The sequence below is a fragment of the Macaca fascicularis genome, chromosome 20, assembly GCF_037993035.2.
Source record: "Macaca fascicularis isolate 582-1 chromosome 20, T2T-MFA8v1.1".
NCBI lineage: Eukaryota > Metazoa > Chordata > Mammalia > Primates > Cercopithecidae > Macaca > Macaca fascicularis.
Genome location: NC_088394.1, coordinates 16140800 through 16162793, shown reverse-complemented (window position 1 = coordinate 16162793; position 21994 = coordinate 16140800). Strand labels below are relative to the sequence as shown.

The window sequence follows — 21994 nt, the reverse complement described above, 5'->3', positions numbered from 1 at the left end:
GAGACATCGACAGACCTAACAGTGAGAGGGACAGAGACAAAAGATAGAGCGAGAGACAGCAATGATCAGAGTGACAGACATTCAGAGACAGTGGCAGAGACACAGCGAGAGAGACTGATGGAGAGACAGCGTCAGTCACACAGGAGAGACACAGACTGGGACCAACACGGGGCAGAGGAGAGTGGCGCCGAGATAGAGAGACAGGGAGTGCAATTTTAGGCGAGGAATCCTTGGGGAGGGGCAGTTGTAGAAGGGAACTCGCAGACTCTGGGGGCGCACCCACTTTATCCTTGAATCCTGACACTCGCACCTTGTAAATTACGTAATTATCACCGCCACCGCCTCCCCACATTTTGCAGCTGCGGACACCAAGGCTCAGAGAAGTGAAGTGACTTGCCCATGGTCACGCAGCTGGCGAGTGGCACACAGGGTGGGGGGACTGCTGAAATAACCACAGTGGGCTTATTTTTCATTTTTATTTGTATTTTGGTCGTGGAGGTGTGGGTGGAGGTGGAGATGGCAAGTTGGGAAAAGTAAAAACTTCCCCTTCCTGCACCGTTCCCAGCAAGGGTGGGGGCCTCCTGTCTTGCACTTTGCAAAGTTCAAGAAATCCCCTTTCCCTACCCTTCACGCTGCACAGCCGGCCCTCTTTCCAGACAGTGCGATGCCAATAAAATGGGAAGTGGGGTGGGAGATGTCAAGTCAGATCCACCACAGCCCCAACACGGGGAGGAAGAGGTTAAAGCCTGCGCGGCTGCAGCCGACTCAGGCAAGACAGTCTCAAGCATCCCGCACACACGCTGCCTGCTCGACCCCCTTTCTCTAGGGATCCGGAGCTTCTGCGATCGCCTCCGGCCGGGAGTGAGACTCCGGTCCCTGTGCGCACCTGTTCTGTGCGTCCTTGTCCCCCGGAGCGCCCCAGCCCCTTGCGCTCCCGCCCCGGGTGCGCCCTGCAGGGGGCGCGGCGAGGGGGCCGCGAGGGACCCTCCCCAACTCCACCCCTTCGGTCTCCTCCCCTTTCCCACCCGCGGGCAGCTCCGGGTCTATAAAGAGAGGCGTCCGAGACGCGCAGGGAGATTTGGACGCTCCGGCCTGGGAGGTGCGTCAGATCCGAGCCCGCCATCCAGTTTCCTTTCCACTAGCCCCCAGTGGGAGATCTGTAAGTAGTAGTTGTCCTTCTGGGGGCAGATTGCAGGGGTTTGGGGGTGTTAAAAGTCCTATAGGGTATTCTATAGGGGCTGGGTTGCACTTAGGGGTCCCTGTTGTCAACCTCGTAAGGACCATGGTGGGGGTAGAGTTGTGATTTGGATGTCTCTCTGCCCTATCATCCTAGATTATCCTAGACTTTCCCCAAACAGCATTTCTCAAGGTTGCCAGTGAGAAGTACTATTTTGGGGGTGCTTATTAACGATATCAATGCCTGGACCCAACTCCATTTCCCAACTCTAGAATCCCCAGAAAAAACGGCCTTAAAATAGAAAATCAGTCCTGGGTGATTCTTGTTAAGAGGCTAATCCAGGAGATATACTCCCCTGGAAATCTCAGAGGTTCAGTGCAGACAGTCAGGCATCTCACTTTTATTCTAGGCACCAAAAAAACACAGCTCAACTTCACCGAAAAGTCACTTGCTATCACACAGACAGGCAAGGTGAGGCTCCTAGTGGATTTGACGGTATTGCACAGTTGTGTTGATAATGCATTAAATCAGTTAAAAACACATGGGCATAGGCTTAGCAGAAAGGGAAGTGTTTTTATCAGTTCTATCAGGTACTATGTTGAGAACCCCTGGGAGATAAGGCTGGTTGTGATCTAGTTTATTACAGCCCACTTTTTCATCTTCTACAAATTAAAAAAAAAAAAAAAATCTCACCCAGGTTGACCCCCAAGGGCCCCCAGATACCCAGGTGGGCTCCAAAGTCTCCATTTGCTTCCATGATCTGCAGGTGCATTAGGTAAGATTACACTGGAATTTTCCACAGAGTCACCTGTGTCAATGCCTCTCTCGTGTCCAACCAAATGGGTAAAACGAGAGAAAGTGTGGCTACTGTCTGTTGTAAGTTTTCTTCCAGCACAGGGTCTGGTAGGGATTTTGCCACTTGAGAAAAAGTACCATTCAAACCATGCTTGTCCAGAAGTAAAAGAAAACATTTAGAAACCCAAGGCCGGGAGGGTTTAGTTGCAGTATGAAGAACTGAGAGATTAAATTGTGAACTGTCCGGGATTTGATGAAAAGAAGGCAGGCTGTTAGTAAACTGCTTTGTGTAGTTTTTTGTTTGATTTACTTAACGATACTATTTTAGAATTATTGAGAGAGGGAACTTGACGCTGAACTGAAAGTCATTAGATGGCAGGATGTGAAATAAGATAGGGAATTTTGTTGGAAGGAAATTGATGTTTTCCCATTGAGATAGCTACTGTTGATGGAACACTTAAGTGCCACACGCTGTTGCAACATTTAACTTATCTCATTTAATCTTTGCAACAACTTCATAAGAAAGGCATTATGATGTCTGTTTAGTATACAAGGCAGCTGAGGCTCAGAGAGGTAAAGTGTCACACAGCCATCAAGTGGTAGAACCCATTCCCGGGTCTGTTTGAGTCCAAGTTCATACCCTTGACCCCACTATCTTCTTTACCATGGACTCAAACTTGTTGGGGTCAGGTTTCTGGTGGGACTAAATGCTTCCAACAAAGTAAATGTTTATCACCATGTCTTTTGAAGAAAACATAAACTGACTTTTTGCACATTTAAAATAAAAGGCACTGTTTGTCCCCTGGTTGTGGGGGCGGGAAGTGATCTAGTTGAAACCAGTGACCCTACGTGAGCTGCCACCCCTAGAGTCCAGAACGTGAACTAGTTGGGCCTTTTTCGAGAAGCCTCCAGGCTTGCCCTGTAAACACCATGTATTTTTATTATCATGTCCAAAATAGATGTGTTATTCCCTACAAGGTATTTGTTATGGATTTGTTATCATTACTTTTCCGTGGGAGGGCTGAGATTGAGGCAAACATGCCCATTTATGGAAGCGTTTTCCATGAGGCCATCCCCAGCCCCCTCGTCAGTTACCCAGCCTTGCACTACGGCCCGGTTGGTCCCGGCCCTGGGGATTTCTCTACTGTATCCCTTACCCATTGAAGAACTGGTGGAGAAGCCCTAAGAAGAAGAGATTTGGGAGAAAAGTGGGATTCTTTTTCCCTAACCCTCTTATTCAGAAGTTTGATTTTTTTGGGGTGGGGGATGGGAGGGAATTGTCTCCTTTCCACAGGGCTTGAATCGAAACAGGTGGGTTTTAGGCTTTAGGCACAAGGTTGTAATTCCAAGAGTAGATATATAGTAGATTTTTCTTGAAAACCAAGTTCAATTTTCAATCCAGTAGAATCATAGAAGGTCATAAACAAATTTAGAAATCATCTCCAGCACCTCCCAAAACCTCACTTTCTCATCTGGGCAATGGGGTAATGAGAATAACTCATGTTTCTTGGGTACTTTTGCCTGGTGAGATGCTGAGCCCTTTGTGGACATTATCTTAAGTCTTCATAACAACCCTTTAGAGTAGATACTGTTATTATAACTGGCTTGATTTTACAAATATGGCATCTGAATAACTTGCTCAAGACAGCTAGTCAGTAAGGAAAACAAGATTCTACAAATCTAGGTCCTTCTAACTCCAGAGTTTAACAGATTACCCTCATGGGAGGATTTGATGAGCTAATGTGTATGAAGGGTTTAGCACAGTGCCTAGGCCCTGGGAAACTTTGGTAGATGGTTATTTATAGCAAACACAACCAGAGTTCAAGATGTTTGCTCAGTATGGCATGGCTCATCTTTGGCAGAACTGGGAAGCCTAAATTATGTGGCCTTTAAAGGAGAAGCTTTTCTTAATGTTTCTTCCCTTTGATCTCATCAACCCCATTTCTATTGGGCTGAAAGTGGTGATTAGAATCTTTAATATGTTTAGCTACCATTCCTTTGCTGGATTGGGAATGTTACAAACTCCAATAACATTTGTTTAGGGTTTTGTTTGTTTTTGAGACAGAGTCTTGATCTGTCACCCAGGCTGGAGTGCACTGGTGCGATCTTGGCTCGTTGCAACCTCCACCTACTGTGTTCAAGCACTTCTCCGGCCTCAGCCTCCTGAGTAGAGAGTAGCTGGGATTATAGGCGCCCACCACCATGCCTGGCTAATTTTTGTATTTTTAGTAGAGATGGGATTTCACCACACTGGCCAGGCTGGTCTCGAACTGCTGACCTCAAGTGATTCGGCTGGCTTGATCTCCCAAAGTGCTCGGATTATAGGCGTGAGTCACCGTGCCTGGCGTATTTAGGGTCTTGATGGCATACTTTAAGGGATGGCCTTTTTGCTCTCTATGTCTTCTCCCTCCACCCCTCACCTTTCAACATTTAACCCTGGCCACACAATGGAGGAAAGATTGAGTTTAGAGAAAGCCAGGCAAGAATTTGAAAGAAACCTTGCGTGTGATCCAAGGACAGAGGAAGAAGCTGTTCACAGCGGCTGAAAGGGGAGGTTGGACATCTGTGACTTGTATCAGGGTTTCAGGGGCTAGGGAGGAAAAACCTCATCAAAGTTGTGAGGAAAGGGCCATAGAGGCCAGGTGTGGCAGGTCAGACCTGTAATCCCAGCAATTTGGGAGGCTGAGGTGGGGGGATGGCTTGAAGTCAGGAGTTTGAGACCAGACTGGGCAACATAGCAAGGCACCATCTCTACAAACAAATTTTGAAAATGAGCTGGGCGTAGTGGCATGCATCTGTGGTCCTAGTTATTCAGGAGGCTGAGGCAGGAGGATTGCTTGAGCCCAGGAGTTCAAAGCTGCAGTGGGCCATGATTGCATCACTGCTCTCCAGCCTGGGAAACAGAATGAGACTCTGTCTCAAAAAAAAGATGCAGGGCATAGCACTTTACTGTACCAGGCTGAAAAATACAAGGCCCAGAGAGGGCAAGTGACTTGCCTAGCGTCACCCAGCGAGTTTTAGGCAGAGCTGAGACTTGTAACTCGAAGTCCTAAGGTCTTCCACAGGCTAACGAATAGCTTGTTTGTGCTCAAAGGATGAAGCAGTGAGTTGTTAGGACAGGACTGTGAACAGGGCTGACGCATTCAGATGTGTTAAACATCACTAATGCCATCTCTGAGTAAATTAGGCTTCAAACAGATCTGGATTCTAATCCTGGCTCCAACTTTTACAAGGGAGGGCCTTGTATTTACCTTTCAGGACCTTGATAGTCTTAGCAGGAAAATGGGAATAATAGATAATGCCACTCTTTCAGCCTTGGACTTTTTGTCTAATTATGTGAATTTACCTGTAGGATAAATTCCCAGACATGCCATTGCTCAGTTAAAGGGCATGCATATCTAAAATTAATAGATACTGCAAATGACCAGCTAAAGACATTGCAGACCGGGCACAGTGGCTCACGCTGTAATCCCAGCACTTTGGGAGGCCGAGGCAGGTGGGTCACCTGAGGTCAGGAGTTCGAGACCAGCCTGGCCAACATGGTCTCTGCTAAACCCCATCTCTACTAAAAATACAAAAATTAGCTGGGTGTGGTGGTGTGCACCTGTAATCCCAGCTACTCGGGAGGCTGAGGCATGAGAATCACTTGAGCCTCGGAGGCAGAGGTTGCAGTGAGCCGAGATCACACCACTGCACTCCAGCCTGGGCAACAGAGTGAGAGTCAGTCTCAAAAAAAAAAAAAAAAAAAAAAAAGTATTGCAAATTGCAACTTGTTGCAGTCACATATGACAGGAGTCCCCAACCTCTTGGCACCAGAGACTGGTTTTGTGGAAGACAATTTTTTCCAGGGACCTGGGATGGAGTGGGGGTGGGGAGGATGGTTTTGGGATAAAACTGTCCCACCTAAGATCATCAGGCATTGGTTAGATTCTCATAAGGAACGCACAACCTAGATCCCTTGTATGTGCAGTTCACAATAGGGTTCACGTTCCTGTGAGAATCTAATGCTGCTTATCTGACAGGAGGCGGAGCTTAGGCAGTGATGCTCACTCACCCACTGCCCAGTCCTGCTATGTGGCCTGGTTCCTGACAGGCCATGGACTGGTACTGCAGCACAAGGGTTGGGGACCCCTGACATAGCAGGCTATACATTTATTTTAATCTGTGGTATGCCAGAATTGTAAAATATAAAACACAGTGGGGCTTTTAGGGCCAGAAATAACCAGTTCTTGCTCACTTCCAGAGGCATCCTTCACAGGGGCTACAGTAACTCTTACCAACCAAGTTTTCTTGGTCGGGAGGAAAAAATAGTGTTACACAGTACGATAGCTTCTTTCTGCAGTTATTTGAAACCATTGGTATTCAGATGATTAGGCAGATGTCACAAGGCAATAAGAAAGTGACAGGTTCACCATTCACTTTTTTTTTCTGTGAAAGTGAGGTAGGGCTTTCTTGGGAACAAGCCCTTGGGAGGTGGGGGGATGTGAATGGTGAGGGGAGGGTGGAAATGGCAGAGGAGGGTCAGGGGCAAGAAGGGGACTTTCTGCTAAGAATTAATTGGGTATCCATTTACTCTTAGCAGAAAATTAGGATTAGATTCTGTATTCTACTCCTGATTCCAAATTTTACACGTGGGGGCCTTGCATTTACCTTCCAGGACCTCAGTCATCTTAGCAGGAAAATAGCAACAGCAGGTGATGCCACCTTACAGAGCGCTTATGAGACATAGTCAGATGGTCTCTATCTAGGCAGCTGTCAGGCCCGATACCTGATGAATACAAGGGGCCCAATAAATACAGTGGCTATTACTAATAATAGATCTAAACTGCCTTTTTGGTACTACTGGGCACCTGCTGAGCAGGTGCATTTAGAGTACCCAGTCCCTCTCCCTGCGACATATTGAACGCCTGGACCAGGCCTCGAACAAGGATTTCCACTGCAGAGGTCCTTCCAGCTGGTGAATTGTGTTGCAGATCAGGTTCAGAGAACTTCCGTTTTGCCTGTGTGGCATTCATTCATTCGTTTATTTGAGAGATGGGATCTCACTGTGTTGCCCAGGCTAGTCTAGAACTCCTAATTCAAGCAATCCTCTTGGCTTGGCCTCCCAAATTGCTTGGATTACAGGTGTGAGCCACTGTGTCCAGCCCTTTATGATGTTTAGAATACAAGCAATTTTTCTTTCTTTCTTTTTTTTGAAATGGAGTCTCACTCTGTCACCCAGGCTAGAGTGCAGCGGCATGATCTCAGCTCACTGCAACCTCCTCCACCTCCCAGGCTCAAGCGATCTTCCCACCTCAGCCTCCCGAGTAGATGGGACTACAGGCATGTGCCGCCATGCCTGGCTAATTTTTGTATTTTCTGTAGAGATGGGGTTTCACCATGTTGCGCAGGCTGGTCTCGAACTCCTAAGCTCAAGCGTTCTGCCTGCCTTGGCCTCCCAAAGTGTTGGGATTACAGGTGTGAGCCACAGTGCTGAGCCCTGCATGGTATTTAGAATATGTGCAATACTCTAACATCTGGTCTGGGTCACTCTGTATTACTTACCTGATCTCCAAAAATATTTGGGTTTGTGTCTCTGGTCCAAAATCTTCAGCCAATGGCTTGACAGCAAAATCCTGAGGAAAGCTGTTGACCAGGCGAGGTGATATGCAAATCCTATACTCTCTGGGCTCTGGGATATTTAATTTACTTATTTATTTATTTATTTATTTTGGAGACAGAGTTTTGCTCTTGTCGCCTAGGCTGGAGTGCAGTGATGTGATCTCAGCTCTCTGCAACCTCCACCTCCTGGGTTAAAGCGATTCTCCTGCATCAGCCTCCCGAGTAGCTGGGATTTCAGGCGCCCACCACCACACCTGGCTAATTTTTGTATTTTTAGTTGAGACAGGGTCTCACTGTGTTGGCCAGGCTGGTCTTGAACTCCTGACTTCGGATGATCCTCCTCCCTCGGCCTCCCAAAGTACTGGGATTATAGGCATCAGCCACCACGCCCGGCCTAATTTACTTTTTATTAATGTTGAAGCAGAGAGGGTAAGATCTTTTGCCCCTTAGTTCCTCTGGGAAAAATGAAACTGATGACAACAAAACCTAAAGCAGCCTGACATTCTCAGCCAGTTGGTCCAGTTTCAGCCCTTTGGCCAGGAGTCACAGACGGGTCCCACAGCATGGTAGAGCTAGGTCAGCCTACCATTGATTTCTTTTCCCTAAATGAAAAACACAAGGCCCAGAGAGGGCAAGTGACTCGTCCAGAGTCACCCAACGGGTTTGGGGCAGAGCTGAGACTTGTTACTTGACATCCTAAGGTCTTCCAGAGGCTAATGAATAGCTTGTTTGTGCTCAAAAAATGAAGCAGCCTGGGCACGGTGGCTCATGCTTGTAATCCTAGCACTTTAGGAGGCTGAGGCAGGCAGATCGCTTGAGCTCAGGAGTTCGAGACATTTGTTTTCATCAAAACATTCAAGAAAGTCGGACGAGGTGGCTCAGGCCTGTCATCCTAGAGCTTTTGGAGGCCAACGCAGGAGGATCATTTGAGATCAGGAGTTTGCGACCAGCCTGGGCAACATAGCAAGACCCCCATCTTTACAAAAAGTAAAATTAGCCGGGCATAGTGGCCCACACCTGAGGTGGGAGGATCCCTTGAGCCCATGAGTTTGATCCTGCAGTGGGCTATGATTGCACCACTGCTCTCTACCCTGGGCATATAATGAGACCCTTCCCCCAACCACAGTCATTGAGAGCAGCTCTTGATGAGTGAAATGTACTTTGTGATCAGCAGTTCTGGGTAATAATTTCAGAGATGTCCTTTCAGCCCTTGGAGCTGATGCAGGACCTTAAACATGAGCGATGGTGGAGGAGGGAGGATTGGGAAGGTGCACCAAGGTAGATGGAGAGTGTCCCTGGGGTTGGGCCAACTTGTGGTCCATCTCTGGTCCAGTGTGTTCACCTTGCCCCCATCTGACCTTCTGCAGTCGGTACTCCAAGTTGAGTTTGACTAAGTGAGAGCTGCTCTCAGCTTTAATGGCCTTTCCCAAGACAGCCCTTGTTTTTATTCTAAAGCTGTGGTTCTCAACTGGGAGCAGTTTTGCCACCCCAGGGGACATCTAGCAGTGTCGGGAGATACTTTTGATTGTCATGAGTGGAGGAAGGGGTGCCACTGGTATCTGGTGGGCAGAGGCCAGGGGTGCTGCAGAATGTCCTGCAATGCACAGAAGAGCCCCCTCACAACACAGAATGACCCAGCCCGAGAGTCAACAGTGCAGAGGTTGTGGCCAGGTGCGGTGGCTCACACCTGTAATCCCAGCACTTTGGGAGGCCGAGGTGGGAGGATCGATCGCTTGAGGCCAGGAGTTCAAGACCAGCCTGGCCAACATGGTGAAACCCCATCTCTACTAAAAATACAAAAATTAGCCAGGTGTGGTGGTACATGCCTGTAGTCCCAGTTACTTGGGAGGCTGAGGCACGAGAATCACTTGAACCCAGGAGGTGGAGGTTGAAGTGAGCTGAGATTACATTGCTGCACTTCAGCCTGGGTGACAGAGCAAGACTCTGTCAAAAAAAAAAAAAAAAAAAAAAAAAACAGAGTTAGCAACTATTATTACTAGTACTAGTATTATTAATTTGTCAGGCTCACTGAATTTTCTCAAGGGCAAATCTGTGGCCAAATGTTGTTTTGGGGACCCAAGGCTCATAGCAGCAAAACAGCTTTCAGGTTTCCAGATCTGCCAGAGACTTAAATGTCCTGATGTGTGTTTTGTGTCTTAATGAGGGAAAAGGAATATGTAGCACCTTCCAAATGGATTTGACCTTGACTGCCCCACTGTTGGAAGAGCTTCTCAACCTCCCCGGCTCCACCCCAGCCCAGATATTTCAGGGAATTAGGGTTCCAAGGAGCATGCTATGGAAAACAGCATTCTAGCGTGAGTCCAAGCTTCTCATCCCCCATCTTGCTGTCTTTTGACCAAAGCAGATTTTGCACGTCGTAACTGTCAGCGACATCAAAGCCAGAAGGAAGCCAGCCTGCTCCAAGCCCTCCTTTTTTGGACAGAGACTGAATCTTTGCACTTGATCTTGTTTGTGTTTTTAAGTCTGAGGTTAGACAGGGTCCCGGGCAATGGAGATGTACGTGTCTTTTTATTTTTCTGTTGTATTTTTTGCTATTTTTTCTGACTTTTAAGGCAACTCATCAACATGGCAATTAGAGCCCATTTAGGGTCGGGCACAGAAGCTCATGCCTGTAATCCCAGCATTTTGGGAGACCGAGGAGGGAAGATCACTTGAGGTCAGGAGTTTAAGACCAGCCTGGGCAACATGGTGAAACCCCGTCTCTACAAAGAATACAGAAAAATAGCTGGGCATGGTAGCAGGTGCCTGTAGTCCCAACTATTTGGGAGGCTGAGGTGGGAGGATTACTTGAGCCTGGGAGATGGAAGTTGCAGTGAGCTGAGGTCATGCCACTGCACTCCAGGCTGGGAGACAGAGCAAGACCATGTCTCAAAAAAAAAAAAAAAAAATAGTCCACTTTACTTGTTATGGTGCTTAGAACAAATGAAACATTCTCCTATCCCTCTTGGGATGTAATTGGCTACCATCTGCACAAACTCTTAATTACTGCACAATAATATCAATATACTTAATGCTACTGAACTGCATTTAAGTGGCTGAGGTGGTGAATGTTAGCTGTATTTTACCACAAAGATAAGAGGGAAGGAAAATGAAGTGTACTTTACAACCAAAAAAGTCCACATACCATGGGTGTGCAGCTTGATGAGTTTTTGAGAGGATATATGTATATATTTTCAGATGAGGGTCTCTGTCACCCAGGCTATAGTGCAGTGGCGTAATCATGGCTCACTGCATCCTTGACGTCCTGTGCTTCAGCGTTCCTCCCACCTTAGCCTCCTGAGTAGCTGGGACTGCAGGTGCACACTATCACACCCAGCTAATTTTTGTATTTTTTGCTAGAGACAAGGTTTCACCATGTTGACCAGGCTGGTCTCAACCTGCTGGGCTCAAGTTATCCTCCTACCTCTGTCTTCCACTCAGGTAATTACTTAGAGATGGGTCTTGCTGTGTGTGGCCAGGCTGGTCTTGAACTCCTGGGCTCGTGATCCTCCCGCCTTGGCTTCTCAAAGTGCTGGGATTGCAGGCGTGAGCCATGTCACCTGGCCCAGCAGTTCAATGAATTTTCGGGAAGTGAACACTCATAGGGCTGGCATTCAGATGAAGATCTAGAGCATCAACCCTCTCCAGTCCCCATCACGTTCTGTCCTTGCAATCACTGCACCCCCAAGGCTCATTCATTCCTTATCTGAGCTCTGTCACTGTGGATGTAGCCTGCCTGGTTTTGGACTTCAGTTCAACAGTCAGCCTGTGCTTTTTGTGACCACCTTCTTTTGCTCAAGCGTGTGTTGTGAGATGTCCTTTTTTGTAGTGTGGAGCTGTAGTTTACTTCACCTGATTCGAGTCCTATTTTGGGTGTTTGTAATGTGTCAGGCACTGCGCCAGGTGTCTTAAAGGATGGATTCCTTTATGGGCATCTGACAAGGCCACCCACCTTATGTGAAAGCAGAACCACACAGACTCCAGAATGAGATGCAGGTTCAGGTCCCGGCTCTGACATTTCTGGTTTTTTTTTTTTTTTTGAAATGGAGTCTGACTCTGTCACCAAGGCTGGAGTACAGTTGTATGATCTTGGCTCACTGCAACCTCCACCTCCCAGGTTCAAGTGATTCTCCTGACTCAGCCTCCCCAGTAGCTGGGGCTACAGGCACACACTCCTGGATAATTTTTAATTTTTGTATTTTTAGTAGAGACAAGGTTTCACCATGTTGGCCAAGCTGGTCTCAGACTCCTGAACTCAAGTGATCCACTCACCTCGGCCTCCCAAAGTTCTGGGATTACAGGTGTGAGTCATCACACCTGGCCTACTTGTAGTGAATCTTATTTCATCTTTATATCCTCCCATTTCTCTTATGCATCCTCCAGTTTCTTTCTCTCTCTCTCTCTCTCTCTCTCTCTCACACACACACACAATCTGCTGCAACATCTTAAGAAACAAGACATTATCAAGGAATTATTGAATACTTTGTCGCATTTTCTATTATGCTGCTTGTTTAAACTAACCTTGGTTACACTATTAAAGGAACACGTATCGTATTGAGCCACTTCTGTGACTATGGCTGTCCAGAAATAAACATAATTAAAACATCCAACAGTAGTAAATGCTCTTGGTTAGGAATGAGAGAAGTGGCTTAGAGTCATAGGAAGTGGGAAAGGGTGTAGAAACAGAAGGTACATGGTGTAGACCAGGGGTGTCCTATCTTTTGGCTTCCCTGGGCTGCACTGGAAAAAGAATTGTCTTGGACCACACATAAAATAACGCTAACAGTAATGATAGCCGATAAGCTAAAAAAAAAAAAAAAAAAAAAAAAAAATCGCAAAAAAAACTCATGCTGTTTTAAGAAAGTTTATGAATTTGTATCGGGCTGCATTCAAAGCCATCCTGGGCCGCGTGCAGCCTGTGGGCTGCAGGTTAGACAGGCTTGGTGTAGAGAGTTTCATCTAAACCTCATGGCAGCTCTGTAGGGCACTCATTAGGCCCCCAGTATTAACAGATGGTAAGTTTCAGTCTCAGAAATCTATGTGAGTCGCCCAGAAGCGTGCATTCTGCAGTGGCAGAGTCATGTTTGAATTCGCATCTGATTGCAAAATCTGGGTGTCTTTTCACGACTACAGGTTATCTTACCTCTCAAGATGAGGCAACCAATCCAATTTTGCCAGCACCAATGAAATTGCAATTTATTTAAAGGCTCAGAAAGATCTTTTAGGCTAATGAAAATGCTCTATATTTATGAAATGTTTTCATTCTCTGTGGCTTTTTCTTTTTTTTCTTTTCCTTTTTTTTTTTAATTTTTTTTATTTTATTTATTTATTTATTTATTTTTTTGAGACGGAGTCTCGCTCTGTCGCCCAGGCTGGAGTGCAGTGGCCGTATCTCTGCTCACTGCAAGCTCCGCCTCCCGGGTTCACGCCATTCTCTGGCCTCAGCCTCCCGAGTAGCTGGGACTACAGGCGCCCGCCACCTCGCCCGGCTAGTTTTCTGTATTTCTTAGTAGAGACGGGGTTTCACAGTGTTAGCCAGGATGGTCTCGATCTCCTGACCTCGTGATCCGCCCGTCTCGGCCTCCCAAAGTGCTGGGATTACAGGCTTGAGCCACCGCGCCCGGCCTTTATTTATTTATTTATTTTTTTGAGACAGAGTCTCACCCTGTCACCCACGCTGGAGTGCATAGCTCACTAAAGCCTCAAACTGCTGGGCTCAAGCAACCTTCATGCCTCAGCCTCCTAGTAGCTGGGACTACAGGCACGCATCATCACGCCTGGCTGATTTTTTTTAAGGGATGGGATCTTGCTATAATGCCCAGTCTGGTCTTAAACTCCTGGGCTTAAGCAATCCTCCTGCTTTGGCCTCCCAAAATATGAGATTATACATGTGAGCCACTGCCAGCTTCTTTTCTTTCAATTATTTTTTAATCTATAGGTTCCTCTCTTTTTTGTTTGTATTTATTTGTTAAAGAAACAGAGTCCTGGCCAAGAATGGTGGCTCACACCTGTAATCTCAGCACTTTGAGAGGCTGAGGTGGGCAGATCACCCAAGGTCACGAGTTTGAGACCAGCCTGGACTATATGGTGAAACCCTGTTTCTACTAAAAATACAAAAATTAGCAAGGCATGGTGGTGTGCGCCTGTAATCCCAGCTGCTCGGGAGGCTGAGGCAGGAGAGTTGCTTGAACCTAGGAGGTAGAGATTGCAGTGAGCCAAGATCCCGCCATTACACTCTAGCTGGGTGACAGAGCGCAGTCTCTCACCTTTGGGATTTTATTGCATTGTTTAACATGCTCTCCTGTGCCTTGCATTTTCCATAGACAGGCGTTAGATCCAGAGGCTTCATCACCTGCATCCCCCATCTCCATCCCCTTTTCTTTTTAGCAAGAATATGTCATTAGTGGTAATGGTACTTCCTGTGATGTCCCATCTGCAGGCATGTAATGTTTATAATGTCTAGTCAGTTTTCTCTTTTTGTGATGTTAGGGTTAATTAGTAGATTTAGGTGATGTCAGGCGGACCCATCCCTTATAAAATTCCACAGCAGCTCTTCATCTGATATAGTCAGTCTTATGGTGGGGACCCTAGAGCAGCATCATCATTATCACCCGGAAGCTGGTTAGAAATGCATACTCTTGGGCCTCATCCCAGTCCTACTGACTCAGAAGCTAATGCACCAGGAAATGTGAGCCCCATTGGCCTAACAGTTTTAGCAATTACAGGTAGCCTTTGCCAAGAGCCAGCCTGCCTGCCTGCCTGTCTGTCTTCCTGTCTTCCTTCCGGTCTCCCTCCCTCCCTCCCTCCCTCCCTCCCTCCCTCCCTCCCTCTCTCCCTCTCTCCCTCCCTTCCTTCCTTCCTTCCTTCCTCCCTCCCTCCCTCCCTTCCTTCCTTCCTTCCTCCCTCCCTCCCTTCCTCCCTTCCTCCCTTCCTTCCTTCCTTCCTCCCTCCCTCCCTCCCTCCCTCCCTTCCTTCCTTCCTTCTTCCCTCCCTACCCCTCTCTCTCTCTCTTTCTTTCTTTCTTTGCAAAGTCTTGCTCTGTTGTCCAGGATGGAGTACAGAGGAATGATCTCAGCTCATTGCAACCTCCACCTTTGGAGTTCAAGTAATTCTCCTGCCTCAGCTTCCTGAGTAGCTGGAATTACAGGCGCATACCCCTATGCCCGGCTAATTTTTGTATTTTTTAGTAGAGACAGAGTTTTGCCATGTTGCCCAGGCTGGCCTCAAACTCTTGACCTCAGGTGGTCTGCCCGTCTGGGCCTCTCAAAGTGCTAGGATTACAGGTGTGAGCCACCGCGCCCAGCTTGAGACCTACTATCTTATTAGAGTTTTACAAACAGTTACATCCTAGTTTTATTGTTCTCCATGTATTCGCTGGAATTCTTCCATGTAGAAGGGAGTCTTTTTTAAGATAGGGTAAGTGGAGTCAGGGGCAGGACACTGTTGGTCTTACTATGAGCTAAGCCAAATGCAACAATGATGTTAAAATGCAGGAAGGCTTTTTTGTTAAACCTAGGACAAAGCATGTTGTCTACCAGATCTGTATTTCTCTTTCTGGATATCTGAAGTGATTATTCAGATTTAGATAGGATTTCCTCATTTCTCTGCCTTTTTTCTTCTTTTCTTACAATTTTTTTTTTTTTAAGTCTTCTTTGTTGCCTGGGCCAGAGTGCAGTGGCGCGATCTCAGCTCACTACAACCTCCGCCTCTTGGATTCAAGTGATTCTCATGCCTCAGCCTCCCCAGTAGCTGGGACTGTAGGTGCCTGCCACCATGCCCGGCTAATATTTTTGTGTTTTTAGTAGAGCAGGTTTCACCATGTTGGCCAGGCTGGTCTCAAACTCTGGACCTCGAGCAGTCCTCCTACCTCAGCCCCCACAAAGTGCTAGGATTACAGGTGTGAGCTACCACTCCTGGCCACCACTTTTTTTCATCAGCTACTATATCAGGTCTCCCAGCAGAAAATCTCCTCTGAGCAAATCAGCTTCCAGGTTTGTTTTTTTGTTTTTTTGTTTTTTTGAGACCGAGTTTCGCTATTACTGCCCAGACTGGAGTGCAATGGCATAATCTTGGCTCACTGCAACCTCTGCCTCCTGGGTTCAAGTGATTATCCTGCCTCAGCCTCCCAAGTAGCTGGGATTACAGGCATGTGCCACCACACCTGGCTACTTTCTGTGTTTTTAGTAGAGATGGGGTTTCACCATGTTGGCCAGGCTGGTCTCGAACTCCTGAACTCAGGTGATCCACCTGCCTCAGCCTCCCAAAGTGCTGGGATTGTAGGCATGAGCCACCGTACCCAGCTGCAGGTTTTTTCAATTAGTTTTTTAATTATTATTGTCAGCCCTGAAATAAAGAAAATAGGGATTGGAATATCTTCCACTCCCATTCTGTCTTGCAAAATCTCCATCACCCAAAAGGTTGGGTTTCAGGAGTTGGCTGCTCAGCTCTAGGGATCCAGTAGTGGGACATGGGTCTTTATTCTGTCTCTGTGGAATGTGGGGCCCAAGCATGGGGATTATCAGTGAATTGAAAGGAGCTGTGAATTCCCTCCTGAAGGAGGGATGTCAACCGCACATAGATCCTGGTGGCCGTACGTCCTCACTTAGCCAGCAACTCAGTTCTTTGAAGCCCAGCAGCAAGAGGTGAAAGGGGCTGTGAACCAGCGTTTCCAGGACAGCCCCTGCAGCTGTGGTCAGAGAGTCAGGAACAGGGGGCTGGACAGGCCTGTTGAGCGAGTTGTCTCTGTCCCTCTTCTCATAAACACATCTGCATAACAGGACAGATAACGTGAATCTATCATCAATGGGCTTCCCATGTAGAAAGGACATCTAACAACCTAATCTTCCATCGAGAGAGATTTCTCCTTTTCAATCTAGTTACCCTAAGGAACAATTCGTATAGAAAAGGCAGAATCAAGATTTTCACATTTCCACCCCACTTTCTGTACCCATTTAAAAAATAATGCATTCGGGGCTGGGTGTAGTGGCTCATGCCCACAATCCTAGCACTTTGAGAGGCCGAGGCTGGTGGATCACTTGAGGTCAGGAGTTTGAGACCAGCCTGGCCACCTTGGTGAGGCCCTGTCTCTACTAAAAATGCAAAAATTAGCCGGGTGTGGTGGTGCATGCCTGTAATCCCAGTTACTCAGGAGGCTGAGGCAGGAGAATCACTTGAACCTGAGAGGCGGAGGTTGCAGTAAGCCAAGATTGCACCACTGCACTCTAGTGTAGACAACAGAGCAAGACTCCATCTCATACAATAACAACAACAAAAACCATTTTGAACATATAGATTTAAATATATTTGTCTTTCAACCCTTTTTGGGGTATTGGGGTGATGGACATACAATTATTTTTCTTATTGATATTCAAACTGTCTCATATTTGACCAGCTAGAACCATAGTATAATATTTTGGTATGCAATTTTCTAGACTTTTAGAAATGTACACACGAGCATATAAAATGAAGACAAATATTTTATGACAAATATTTTAATCAGCTTTATTGAGGCATAATCTATATAAAGTAAAACTCACCAGCTTAAATTCACGTTTTTTTAAGTGTATAGCTTGAGTGAGTTTTTTCAACTTAAAAGATTTATTTCTTAATCGACAAATGATCATACATGTTCATGGGGTCTATAATGGTTTTTTTAATTGGTTGGTTGGTTGGTTGGTTGGTTTTGAGACAGGTTCTCACTCTGTCGCCCAGGCTGGAGTGCAGTGACTTGATTACGGTTCACTGCAGCCTTGACCTCCTGGGCTTGAGCCATCTTCCCGCCTTAGCCTCCTGAGTAGCTGGAACCATAGGCATGTGCCACCATGCCCGGCTAATGTTTAATCTTTTGTACAGACACAGAGTCTTCTTAAGTTGCCCAGGTTGGTCTTGAACTCCTGGCCTCAAGGGATCCTCCTGTCTCAGCTTCCCAAAGTGCTGGGATTACAGGTATGAGCCACTGAGTCCAGCTCTTAGTAACATTTTGATATTAATACATATAATGTGTGGGGAGATAAGATCAGGGTAATTAGCACATCCATCATCTCAAGCAGTTACCATTTCTTTTATTTACTTTGCTACTTCCTATGTGGTGACATTTCTCTTTGTGTTGGGAACATTCAATGTCCTTCTAGCTCTTTGAAACTATGTAATATTTTATCGTTCACTTTAGTCATCCTATAGGGATACAGAACATTCTTAATGAGTTTTGACAAATGTATACAGTCTTGTAAGCACCACCATAACCACGGCAGATGCTTTTACCACCCTGAAAGGTGGGGCCTCTCACCTCTTTTGTACTTCTTTTGTGTCTCTTACCAATCAGTTCCTTTCCTCTTTTTTTTTGTTTGTTTGAGACGGAGTCTCACTCTGTCACCCAGGCTGGAGTGCAGTGGTGCAGTCTCGGCTTGCTGCAGCCTCTGCCTCCCGGGTTCAAGCGATTCTCCTGCCTCAGCTTTTCGAGTAACTGGGATTACAGGTGTGCACCACCATGCCCAGCTAAGTTCTGTATTTTTAGTAGAGATGGGGTTTTACCACATTGGCCAGACTGGTTTCAAACTCCTGACCTCAAGTGATTCCCATGTCTTGGCCTCCCGAAGTGCTGCAATTACAGGTGTGAGCCACCGTGCATGGCCTCCACTGGCAACTCTTGATTGCCTGTCACCATAGGTAGGCGTTTTCTATTTTGCTATAACTTTTTTTTTTTTTTTTAGACTGAGTCTCATTCTGTCGCCCAGGCTGGAGTGCAGTGGGGTGATCTCAGCTCACTGCAGCCTCCACCTCCTGGGTTCAAGCAATCCTTTCGCCTCAGCCTCCTGAGTAGCTGGGACTACAGGTGTCTGCCACCACATCCCCATTAATGTTTGTATTTTTAGTAAAGACGGGGGTCTCACCATGTTGCCCAGGCTGGCCTTGAACTCCTGACCTCAGGTGATCCACCCAATTCGGCTTCCCAAGGTGCTGAGATTACAGGTGTGAGGCACGGCACCCGGCTGCCATTACTTTCAATCACAATAACCACACTTACTTTTGCACCAGCCTAATAGCTTTTCATATTGAAGGAATAATACAGCATGTGGCCTTTCTGATTTTTTTCACTAAGCATATGATGCTTTTGAGACTCATTTATTTTATTGCATCATTTCTTTCCTTTTACTGAGTCATATTCCAATTATATACATTGGGTTGCTTGTTTGTTTGTTTGTTTGTTTTTAAGACATAGTCTCACTCTGTCACCTAGGCTGGAGTGCAGTGGCTTGATCTTGGTTCACTGCAATCTTGACTTCCCAGGCTCAGGTGATTCTCCCACCTCAGCCTCCAAAGTAGCTGGGACTACAGGTGTGCGCTACCATGCCTGGCTAATTTTTTGTATTTTTTGTAGAGACAGGGTTTTGTCATGTTGCCTAGGCTGGTCTCCAACTCCTGGGCTCAAGCGATCTGGGTAATTCTATGTTTTATCACTTGAGGACTCTTATTTTGCAGTGAACAGTTAGACTTGACCATCTTCCCATATCAGCATGTGTAGACATACTTCCTGCTTCTTTTTTTTTTCTTTTCTTTTTGAGATGGAATCTTGCTCTGTCCCCCACGCTGGAGTGTAGTGACACTATCTTGGCTCGCTGCAACCTCTGCCTCCCGGGTTTGAGCAATTCTGCCTCAGTTTCCAAGTGGCTGGGATTACAGGTGCATGCCACCACACCTGGCTAATTTTTGTATTTTCATTAGAGATGGGGTTTCACCATGTTGGCCAGGCTGGTCTTGAACTCCTGGCCTCAAGTGATTCACCTGCCTCGGCCTCCCACAGTATTGGGATTACAGGTGTGAGCCACCTTGCCCAGCCCTACTTCCTGCCTCTTAACCACTGGGTAGTATTTCACGGTATGGAAATAGCATGGCTTATCCAGCTCTATGTTGATGGATGTTTGTGTTGTTTGACTTTTGGTATTCTAGGCGATGACACACATCCCTTTTTGAAGGGCCTTTGGGTGGTCTCTGTTCTCTGACCACATACACAACACTTCAGGTCTTTGTACTTGGCGGGATGTCTCTGCAGACCGAGTTCCTAGGCAGGGCAAGGTGAGTGGTTCATCTGTCTTCAGGGCTTAGTTGTGGTCTGATTCTGACCCTGTTACCTTATTCCACAGGGGACCAACAAGGCACCATGGCACAAAAGGGCCAACTCAGTGACGATGAGAAGTTCCTCTTTGTGGACAAAAACTTCATCAACAGCCCGGTGGCCCAGGCTGACTGGGCCGCCAAGAGACTCGTCTGGGTCCCCTCGGAGAAGCAGGGCTTCGAGGCAGCCAGCATCAAGGAGGAGAAGGGGGATGAGGTGGTTGTGGAGCTGGTGGAGAACGGCAAGAAGGTCACGGTTGGGAAAGATGACATCCAGAAGATGAACCCACCCAAGTTCTCCAAGGTGGAGGACATGGCGGAGCTGACATGCCTCAACGAAGCCTCCGTGCTACACAACCTGAGGGAGCGGTACTTCTCAGGGCTAATATATGTGAGTATTGCTGGCAGTCAGGTACCTACTCCTGGCCTCATAAGGAAAGTAGGCATTAGAAATGTGTTGGGAGGGCCGAGTGCAGTGGCTCATGCCTGTAATCCCAGCACTTTGGGAGGCCGAGGTGGGCAGATCACCAGAGGTCAGAAGTTCGAAACCACGCTGGCCAACATGGTGAAACCGTGTCTCTACTAAAAATACAAAAAGTAGCCGAGTGTGGTGGTGTGTATCTGTAATCCCAGCTACTGGGGAGGCTGGGGCAGAAGAATTGCTTGAACCCAGGAGGTGGAGGTTGCAGTGAGATTGTTTTATTGCACTCCAGCCTGGGTGACAGAATAAGACTCTGTCTCAAGGGAAAAAAAAAAAAAGAAAGAAATGTGTTGGGAGGCTGACGGTTTGATCAAGGGAGATTGCAAGATGAGGTGGCATCATTCCAACGTAGCTTCACAGCTCAGCCCTTGAACAGGTTATTTCCCCTGCTGAAGCCTCGGTTTTCCTATCAGTAAAATGGGAATAATCACCCTCATTACAGACAGGAGGTGTGACAATCCCATGTTATCACATATGCCAAGTGCCAAGACATATGACAAACTCTCAATAGATTTCCTGGGCATCGCTCTGTCCTTCCTTCCTCTTGAAAGTAAAGAGCTCATAACCGCTTTGGAAAGGCTGGTTTATCTTGGCAGCCAGGTGGGTAAGAGACATGAGGATGTGGCTAGGTTGTAGGGAGGCCTTCCTTGTTACAGAGGGGAATGTTCAGATTGATCCTAGGACTCTTTTAGGTAGACTTGCAGATCAGAGTGGACTAGAGATGGCACAGTATGGTAGCCACTGGCCACTTGTGGCTAACTAAATTTAGATTTAAATTAATTAAAAGAAACGACCAGATATGGTGGCTCATGCCTGTAATCCCAGCACTCTGGGAGGCCAAGGCGGGTAGATCACTTGAGGCCAGGAGTTCGAGACCAGCCTGGCCAACTTGATGAAACCCCATCTCTACTAAAAATACCAAAATTAGCCGGGCTTGGTCATGCACACCTGTAATCCCAGCTACTTGGGAGGCTGTGGCAGAAGAATTGCTTGAACCCAGGAGGCAGAGGTTGTAGTGAGCCAAGATTGTGCCATTGCACTCCAGCCTGGGCAATAAGAGCGAAACTCCATCTCAAAAAAATAAAAATTTAAAAATTTATTGGCTGGATACATGGGTTCTCACCTGTAATCCCAGCACTTTGGGAGGCCAAGATGGGTGGGTCACCTGAGGTCAGGAGTTCTAGACCAGCCTGGCCAACATAGTAAAACCCCGTCTCTCCTAAAAATACAAAAATTAGCCGGGCATGGTGGTATGCACCTATCATCCTGGCTTCTTGGGAGGCTGAGGCAGGAGAATCGCTTGAACCCTGGAGACGGAGGTTGCAGTGAGCCAAGATCGCATTATTGTACTCCAGCCTGGGCAACAAGAGCAAAACTTCATCTCTAAATAAGTACATAAATAAAAGAAAATAAAAAATAACAAATTTATTTCTTTCGTTGTGTTGGCCCTGGGTCAAGTAGTCAATAGCCACCTGTGGCTAGTGGCGGGCGTACTGCGTAGCGTAAGTGCAGAATGTTCCCATTATCATAGAAAGTTCTGTTGGACTGCCTGGACTAGATGATTGGGGCTTGGAGTGTGACGTTGTGGGGCATGGGTCCATTGTGGGATTGGATCAGCTCTCTAGCACAAGAAGGATATTGATATCCCCATGACGCCAGACCGGTGCACAGAGGTTACCTAACCCAGCCTATGTCAATCTCTTCTCTCTGAAAGGGCTTTGCTCACCCTTGAGCAGGTTACCTCATGCCTCTGAAGCTTTATTTCCTTTTCTGTAAAATGGATGCAAGACTAGAACCAGCCTCTTGGGAGCCGGGCGTAGTGGCTCATG

General features: G+C 46.9%; 1 protein-coding gene across 10 annotated transcripts in view; it reads left to right on the top strand.

Moving 5' to 3' along the window:
* The first annotated feature begins 1074 nt into the window (after positions 1 to 1074).
* MYH11 (myosin heavy chain 11) overlaps positions 1075 to 21994 on the top strand; it is a 153654-nt gene continuing 132734 nt past the window's right edge. For 6 of the 10 annotated variants that reach the window (XM_005591331.5, XM_005591330.5, XM_005591326.5 and 3 more), the window contains exons 1-2: positions 1075 to 1159; positions 19714 to 20075. In XM_005591331.5, coding sequence (XP_005591388.1) covers positions 19731 to 20075 — 345 coding nt within the window. In that variant the 5' untranslated portion in view covers positions 1075 to 1159; positions 19714 to 19730. Of the gene's footprint in view, positions 1160 to 17425; positions 17519 to 18282; positions 18405 to 19713; positions 20076 to 21994 lie in introns of all 10 variants that reach the window. The other 4 variants (XM_074028293.1, XM_065537635.2, XM_074028292.1 and 1 more) reach the window with 2 other exon arrangements.